This window comes from Podarcis gaigeae, assembly GCF_964106915.1.
Source record: "Podarcis gaigeae genome assembly, chromosome: 3".
Taxonomy (NCBI): domain Eukaryota; kingdom Metazoa; phylum Chordata; class Lepidosauria; order Squamata; family Lacertidae; genus Podarcis; species Podarcis gaigeae.
In genome coordinates this window covers 34,899,085-34,908,286 of record NC_139680.1, presented here as the reverse complement: position 1 = coordinate 34,908,286, position 9,202 = coordinate 34,899,085, and the positions used below count along the sequence as shown (strand labels likewise).

Sequence of the window (9,202 nt, the reverse complement as noted above, 5' to 3'; positions counted from 1 at the left end):
TGTATTAATTGTGTTTTGATTTTAATTTACTGTTTTGTTACGCTTTGGGAGACTCCAGGATAACTCCTCTGTTTTAAGAGATGATATAAATGCAAGCTAATAGATTAGGCCCACTTAACTAGGAGCGAACACTGTTGAATGCAATAAGTAGACACAGGGTGGCAGCCCAGGGTAGCCCCCAGACCCAATAGACTGATTTGTTCATGTGCTGCCTTCCCGTGACCATCTATTTTGTGTTGAGTCAATTAAAAGAAGTGAGCCTGGTTTTCTTTCTTTTATCCTCACAACCCTGGGACATGCTGTTAAGCCATTACTATTCCTCTTTAGGGCTGTACCTGTATTTCTCTCCCTGTCACGCTGGAACAGAAGGACTAGAATAGAAGTTAATGGTTATTGAGGTCTTTCTTAAACGAAAGCAACACTTCATTTCCTGAGCATGTTCCAAGACTCAGCTTCTTTTTTTGTACAGTAGACGCTTTAGCAACCTAGGTTGCTGAGTTGTTGTGAAAATGAAAAAATCTAAGCAAGAAATATGCTATAGAAATTGAAATATACTTGGGCTCAAGAGTGGATTTCATGCCCTTTATTCAGCTCATAGTGATGAGGAGGAATGGACATTCCCCTAGAATGTCTGCTTTATATACATTATTTACATAATGGGCCCCACGTGATTGGCTAATTCCAGGATTCTCCTGTAGGCCAATCAGGTTGCGGATTCACTTCCACCTGGAGCTGGATTGGGTGGCTTCTGTGGACCAATCAGACTGCTGCATTCTGAATCCTATTGTTCTAGGACCAATCAGACTGCTGCATTTTGGATCCTATTCAACTCAGTACATAACAGAAATGATAACCATATGGGTGATTGTTTTGCACACAGGGTTAGCCTGGTGTCATGTTCATGAAAACCCATTTGCGTAATGCACTTCCTAAGTATTTACAAGTTGTGGTGCTCTGACACAGCTTTATGCTTGCTGCCCTTGTTCCTTTAAATGTGATCCTTCTTTAAGGACAAAGGGAGATAATTTACTAATGACAGATGAGGAGCAAGGCAGCTTTTAGAAGCGTTCACTGTGAGCCATAAAAAGAGAATTATTTCTGTTTTACAGAGTAATTTGATAAGGATTGATTTATTATTTACAAAAGAGAGGACTGAGAAAGGAGACACAGGTGTAGATAAAGAATATATTGCCCCCCTCTCTCTTTCTCCTCAACCAAGGTTTTGAAGGCCTGAACTGTGAAATCAACTTTGATGACTGCTCCTACGGCTTCTGTAAAAACAATTCGACGTGCTTAGACCTGGTTGCAGACTACGCTTGTGTTTGTCCTCCAGGCTTCATGGGTAAGGTATAACCCAAGCCTTTAAATGAAACAATAAATATTTAAAGACTCCATTATATCTTGCAAAATTAAAAGTAAATAAGTGCCCATAATGACATTTTATACACTGCCACACTGCTAATAAAAACAGAATAAGTAACACATTGCAATAACTCCCATCAATTCTATTCCTTAATCCTCTGATCATAAGATGAAAGTTGGAAATGCTGATGTTAAAGTTTCCGAGTTAATTAACAGGGATGTTAAAGCATACTCATGATTTTTTCATCACTAACCCACCTGGTAGGGGAAGAAATAGTAACTAGTTCAAGTACACACTACACTCAGACAAGTAATGGACACTCCACACATTATAAAGCAGTGGTTTTTTGCGATGGTACTCTCTGGTACAGAGTACCACCACCTCTTATTTGTACTGCCCATGTCAACCATTTTGTGCTGGTACCCATGGCACTTTTATCAAGATATGACTACTGACACCTCATTTTTATCTCCTGCTCCAAAGAACTTTGAATATAATTATTAGCTTCCATGCCCCACTCAGGATTGGGGTACAAAAAAATGTGCTGATAACTGTTTCTAAGAAGAGTTTTCTGTTTTCTTCAAGGATACATATATACTGTATACATCAGCTGATTAGGAATTGCTGATTAGTAATGTAGAAGTCCAAACAGCATCTACACAATATCCTGGAAATCTGAAGGCAGAATCTATTAAAAATGCACAAATGAGGGCTTCCAACTTAAGGCCCTATGTTTCAAGGGCCTTCGAGAGGCGTCATATACTAAACTAAACAGTTAATTTCTCTATAAAGGATAAAGAGTTGAGCTACCAGTGAGTTGCATAAAATTAAAGGGAAAATCAATTATGGTTCAACAGCACAATTTTCTCTCCCTGTTAGAAATTAACCAAAGTGCCTTGTTTACATGAAATCAGAGGCATAATTTGCTGAAAGTTTCTCATCTGCAAATAATTAGCATGATTTCTTTAATTAGAACCAAAGCTTAAGAGTTGAAATCATCTGGAGAAAATGTGTTCATTCATCAACTAAGAATAAAATGAGATGAAATGAGACTTGTTCTTCCTTTTTGTGGTTGGTGTTTAGGGAATGCTACCAAGCTTTCTTATTTTCACATTTCAGTTCATGTCCTTTCTTTTGGAAACAAGAAAATGAAAACAATGTTTCCACTTGAGACATAGTTATAATTTAATGCATTAAGGATTTCTTTAATGTCTTTTCTGATCATGATTGAGATAGAGAAAGGTAATAATAACAACCACCACTACAATCACAAATTTTGTCTTCAACTGAACAACAACAAAAACCCAGGCAAGTATTCTGGTTTTATGATTAACACACAGGCTTAAAAGTCATTAAAACAGACTCATTTGGATTCATTCCTACTCTAGAGGGATCTATGAAGTCTATATTCACAAGTTAATCACATTCAGTTTCAATTCCCTCTATTTACTCACTCTGTAAAATGGGAATAATAGTGATTAGGCATTCAGGCCTTTTACATATACATATAAGACTAAAGCATTTAAAACACCATAATTGTGTGATTTAGCCACTGTTATATGTCTTTTTTTAAAATGCCTGTATAGTTGGTCTGTTACTCCCATTTTACAGATTAAAATTAAGATTGACTGCTAGTGACTTGCAAATAGTTGCTAGATCCATAGCTGAGGAGATTCTCGGACCCAAGAAACTAAGCCTGCCACATTTCAAACAGGTTTGTTTAAGAGTTTTATACCATTAAGGTTCTTGCACATGAAAAGCAATGGGAAAAAAAAGTATTTTAGGCCAGAACTAGAAGCAATTTACAGGCATGGCAGTCCATTCTGAAGAGATGAAGGCTGCCAGCTTTCAGAATGATAGGTACAGTGATTCTCCCACAAGCAGTGTCGGATTTACGTATAGGCTAAACAAGCTATAGCTTAGGGCCCCACTTTCTTGGTGCCCCCCCCCAAAAAAAAAATAAAGGAAAAAAACCTGGATGTACATTTCCAGTTGTATTTCAGTTCAACAATTACTTTGATAAAATACATATTTTGTTATGTGCAAATGGCTTTAGATACCTATTAGGTCCATAAGTTACCATATAGCATATATTCAACACAAAAAACAGCAACAATTTGTTGTTGACAAAGGACAGCTGGACATATAAATGGCCCCATTAAATCCGGCCTTGCCCAAAAGGGCAATATTTTGGGGTGGGTAAAATAAAGAACCACTTAACCTCCTTTAATAATTTGCTGGCAGTCTGTCTGAAAACTAGTGACATGAGGGAGGTGCCACTCAGTAAGTGGGTAATAGTAGGTTGGCAATGAGTAGCACAACTGGTAGCTCCGTAACTTAAGGGGCAAGCAGGCTTAGTTGAGTGGGGAAGAAAATACCAGTCATAAAGGGGGTAATGAATGACAGCTACCCTAAAATCTAAAAGAATATGGTAATGCTTTGAACAAGCAGACTAAAACCTAGAGAGAAAAAAAGCAAACAAATCGAATTGAATAATAACTGAAACACACATACAGCAGAAGCAGCAGGAGGGTGAACTCAAGAGAAGTTTGCACAGAGCTAAAGAAAAATAAGAGAAAACAAACAGGATGACTAAATAACTAAAATAGGAATTTGTTTATTGGAAAACAGAAAGTGATTGGAATAAAAAGGGACAAGTACATCGTACATGAGACAATCCACAGCTGAACTGAGCATAGCGGGGTGGGTGGGTTGACCCCATACTAAGCTCTCTTCAAAGTTTGCAAACCAATGTGAGCTTGGACGGGAGGAGAAAGAAAACTTGGCAGACTGAAAACAAATTGATTTAAGTTTTTGCTTTTAACTGTTTGTAATTGGTAAGGATGCCAGTAATCCAGCATTCTTCTAAATGCCCTGCTTTCCATCAACATCCCTCCCACAAATCACTGTGATCGGAATGTCCTGGGGAAAGAATTCACTGTGATAACCTAGACCTGACCATCAAAACAAAACATTCCCCCTCTCAAACTCCCAAACTCACTGTTTCTGTAAACTTTGTCCTATGGAAAGACCTTCACCACAATTCCAGGTCTGGATGACATGGTAAGCCACACCTTACCTGGCCATGCTGTCTTGTGCCAAAAGGACTTGGGAGAAGCAAAGGTATGAGCTCTTTCCCAGGAGTCAGAACATTTGTGTGGCCCTCGCTTGGCCATAGTTTGGCTCACCATGATGTGCAAACCAGGCCAGTGTGGTTACTGCTACCTATCTCAGGAATATAATTTGAAATCTTATGGTTTCACTCATGCATTCTGGAGGGTAGGGTGGAGTTGTTAATGGAAAATGCTGGCATTAATGGCAAGCCGTAAACTGGCTATGGAGGCTGTAAGAATGGTTGTACCCGTGCTTTGTATGTAATATTACTTTAGTACTTTAGGTTTGCTATGGAGCTGCTGCTGAGCAAGGCTAGGATACCACTTACTACTTGGAGATGGAGCAGCTAGTGGCCCAGTGTCGGCCATTTTGATATGCCCATAAGATCAGGCTGTTACTTGGTCTTCACTGGGGTCCTTCACTGCTTGCCAATGTGTTTATGTCTGTAGAGACACTATACTAACTATAATTATATTGCAGCTAATGGGATGTTATAATAACCACACAAATTATATTAGTAAATACTTTATTTGCTTCGTATAATCCTGCCTATAAAGATCTAATTTATTTAACTGCTATCTGTGATCTATAAAAAAACCAAAAACCTCTTTCCTTTAAAGCTGTCAGGCAGACATAAAATACAATGTTCCCAACCAGGAAAAGTTAAATTATGTAGTTGTCACTTGGATTATGAAGTAGCCTTTTTGCTATCCCAAACCCTACATGATTTATAGTTTTAACGTTTCATTTTCTTTTCTGTCAGACAAAAACTGCTCAATGGACATTGATGAATGTCCCTTCAAGCCCTGCAAAAATGGAGCCAGTTGCCATAATTTGATTGGCGAATTTTACTGTAACTGCTTGCCAGGTAGGTGCTCAGGTGTTACGTGGGTGAAGAGTTAAGACAAATGTTTGGGACAGAAATAGAACTAATTTCTTCAGATGCATTATTTTAGATTCAAATTTGCTTTGTACATGCCCCTGCCGCCCCCGCCCCAATCACCCACGCACAGAAGCTATACAAATGTTCCTGCAATGCACATCACATTTATTATTAGGACAGCATCCTCTATTTTTATGAATTTGGTTGCAGACCATGTCGCTTGAATACCTATCTGAAAATGAGGTGTTGCATACTAATGAGGAGAGGTTATTTTATATGAAAATATCAACTGCATTCATAATAGATCCTGCAGGGTGTTCCAATTCTAAAACCTTTAAATATGATAATACACTGATTTGCAGGACACAATTGTAGAAGAATTCTGTTGTTGTGCATAGGCTGTGCTGAAAAAAACAACCATCCATGCCCCTTAGCCTTGCGGGGCTTAGAAGGTTTAGTATGATGAATAGTGTTTTCATTTCTGTAGCTTCTTGCTTTATTTATTTTTTAATGCCAGAAATTTGGTACTTCAGATTGCTTTAACTTGTTAATCACAATACCTACGGCCTTCTCTCTCCTCCTTTCCTTCCTTTTTTATACATTGATAAAAGTTAATACCATGTTTTGTTTGGTCATGCAGTGTTTTTTATTAACTCCCAATATATGGCACAAACTGGAAACTAAGGCCCCAATCCTAATTCTGCCATTTAATCTCTGTGCAAGCAAATCAGGATGAATGCTCAGTAAACAGGTCATCTGGAACCCCCAGGTTTGCGGTGGTAAGTGGTAACAGATTCAGCACACCAAGCAAACTGCAAGTACATTTGCAAAGCTAAGCAGGGTCCAGTATGGTTTCAAATTGGATGGGAAACAGCTTGTTGAGATTCCTGCATTGCAGGGGATTGGACTAGATGACCCTTGCGGTTCCTTCCAATTCTGTGATTCTATTCAGTTAGCAATTCAAGGTATCCAATCTGGGTCTGCTGCCAAATGTCTGACTCAAGCCTACATTAAATCTCATCATACCTTGAAATAAGGATACCAAAGATTTTTATACCTTGCCTATAGCATACCTCTCAACTGTCCTAATTTGGCTAGGATGGCCAAATAGAAATCATTAAGCTCCCACTGTGCCTGCCTTCATCCTGGGGCGCCCTGATTCTCCCTGCATCGGCCTTGGGAAGGAAGCATGAGAGCTCCTTCCCAAAGCCTAGTTAGTGATTACTAGGCTTTGGAAAGAAGATATGTGGACTCTGGGACACTGTCAGAGCCCTCACACCTATTGCCCAAAGCAAGACAAGCCCCTCCTCTTGCTGCTTTCTTCAGGTGAAGGAGAAGGGGCTTGCCTTAGCATCACAGCACCACCCCCCCACCTGAGTATTTTAGAATTTTGTTTGGACAAAATGCTTTTCATTTGTGACTGTAGATAGGCAGTGGAGCTTTACTTAGATCTTTCAGGAAATTTAGCAGCTTGATTGGAAGTCTTTTTGATTTTTCCAATTCTAACAGGAAAACATAATAGGAACTTCATAAAGTTTTATTGTCCAGTATTTTTCCATTTCACGCCTTTACTGCCTCATTTGGGTTCCCTTCTCCTTTGGATATCTAGTACCATTAACTTTTAAACTCCTGAAAGAAAGTAGCACTCTCATTCTTCCGCCACTGGCCTGAGCAGTTCCCAAGCTGCACAAGTTCTGTGCATTTCTCAAGCCTTGCGGCCATTGCTTCAATAAGGCATACTGCAGTGCAGGATCATTCTAGAGGTGAACTTCTGCCCTGGAAAGCCAGCAACCTTCCTCCTCTCCCGCTGCATCCACTATGCAAGCAGGTGTCTGCAAAAAAGCGCAAATTGTTCAGTGGACTCAAGCTATACCATAAATGTCCCCATTTCCATCTGAAAAAATGTTGGAAGGTATGCTATAAATGCCTTCAACGTTCCAGGGTTATATTGAAAAAAGCAAACCCATGTAATGTGAGATTATTATTTTTTTAGAAGTTTCACAACCAGTAAATAAGGGGAAAAACCTATGAAGTTATCTCCCACGAATCAGTTAATGTGTATATTCATGATCTAGACAAGGCAGCAAGCAGTGAAGTAGGATTTGCATATCCGACACAGCTCTTATAGGTTGTTTTGGCCTACAGAGGACCGACTGGTTTTCAGAAGTAAACAATGCTAGTGGAATGGGCAAATTGATTTCAAAGCTGACTAATGCAAAGTAACACACATTGGGGAATTACCGCCCATCCCATAGTCAACAGTGCTTCAGTGACTTTCTATTCTTTCTTTTTTTTCTTTTTGTTTCAAAACCGGAGTATTGTATTGCAAAGAACAAGGCCTGCACTATCCTCTAAGGTCTATCTTGCTGTTTCTCATTATCACTCTTCTCCAAGACTGCAATCCTGCACACAGTCTTGCACATTGACCTCAGCATGATATAAGAAGCCGAACTGTGTGCAGAATTCCAGGTCGAGAGGCACAAAGCATTTATAACCTCAATACACATTTTGATACTGCTCAGCATTTCTTCTGCTTCTTCAAGCATTTCTCTGAACACCTTGGGCAAGATTTGCCTAATGTCAGGAAAAGCCTTGTTTCCCCCACTCTCCTCCACCTGTGTGGCCGCCTCCCAGGGTTGTCAGGAAAACATTAAGGTGGGAGGAGAGGGACGATTATTCCATCTGGTGAGTTCCAATGTTTGTGCACTGGCTTCACTTGGTTTAGCTATGTTCTACCTCAGGGATGAGGGACCTTTTGTACCTCCAGAGCCTCATTCATTCCCTTCTGGATATTCTTCCAAGGTCCACATGCCAGTGGTGGCTGGGACTAGGAGCAAAAGTGGGTGGAACAATGAATTTACATGCTGCCTTTGTACAGTAGGAGGGACGCGGGTGGCGCTGAGGTCTAAACCACAGAGCCTAGGGCTTGTCATTCAGAAGGTCGGCGGTTCGAATCCCTGCAACAGGGTGAGCTCCCATTCCTCGGTCCCTGCTCCTGCCAACCTAGCAGTTCGAAAGCACATCAAAGTGCAAGTAGATAAATAGATACCACTCCGGTGGGAAGGTAAACGGCGTTTCCGTGCACTGCTCTGGTTCACCAGAAGTGGCTTAGTCATGCTGGCCACATGACCCGAAAGCTGTGCCAGCTCCCTCGGCCAGTAAAGCGAGATGAGCACCGCAACCCCAGAGTCATCCGCGACTGGACCTAACGGTCAAGGGTCCCCTTTACCTTTTTGTACAGTAGGCAAGTTTCTGCAAACACTCGCATACCTCTCCTTATCCTCCACTGAGGTAAACAAGGAATTGTCAGAGTTCAGGGACACATTCTAGCAAAGGCATGCAAGGAGGGTATAAAGCAGAGTGTGTGAGGAGGGTGGCTTTGGATGGTGTGTGGCCTGGGGGAAATCCCCAGGGCAAGATAAAGGGGCCTAGAGGGCCACATTTGGACCCCTGTCCTGAGGTTCCACAACCCTGTTGTACACATTTCTCGATATAGTTTTGGCTTTTAGAATTGGTATATATTGCTTACACACATCATGGCAATAAATTACCAGCCACCAAAAGCTGGGCTTAAAAAGCCTTCATCAAATGTCTTAGAAAGTGTGCCCAAAATGGTACCACTCAAATCTAGAGTAAACCATGCAATGCCTCATGTGCATTAAAATGAATTTGCCTATCATCTCTCAGCAGGACACATCACAGTGTAGGAGAGGCAAGTGTACCAGTGTCTGACGACCATTTGGGGGCCTGTGGAGCTTGTTGATGACCCATGATTGGAGATCAAGTTTGCTGTGGTGGTTAGAGAGTGAGGTTAGGGACTTGGAGACTAGGATTCAAATTCA

The 9,202-nt window shown here is 40.7% G+C and overlaps 1 protein-coding gene across 1 annotated transcript in view; it reads left to right on the top strand.

Moving 5' to 3' along the window:
* The first annotated feature begins 1,213 nt into the window (after positions 1-1,213).
* EYS (eyes shut homolog) overlaps positions 1,214-9,202 on the top strand; it is a 491,695-nt gene continuing 483,706 nt past the window's right edge. The window contains exons 1-2 of the mRNA XM_083729676.1: positions 1,214-1,342; positions 5,241-5,345. Of these exons, the coding sequence (XP_083585802.1) occupies positions 1,339-1,342; positions 5,241-5,345 (109 nt within the window). The 5' untranslated portion in view covers positions 1,214-1,338. The remainder of the gene's footprint in view (positions 1,343-5,240; positions 5,346-9,202) is intronic.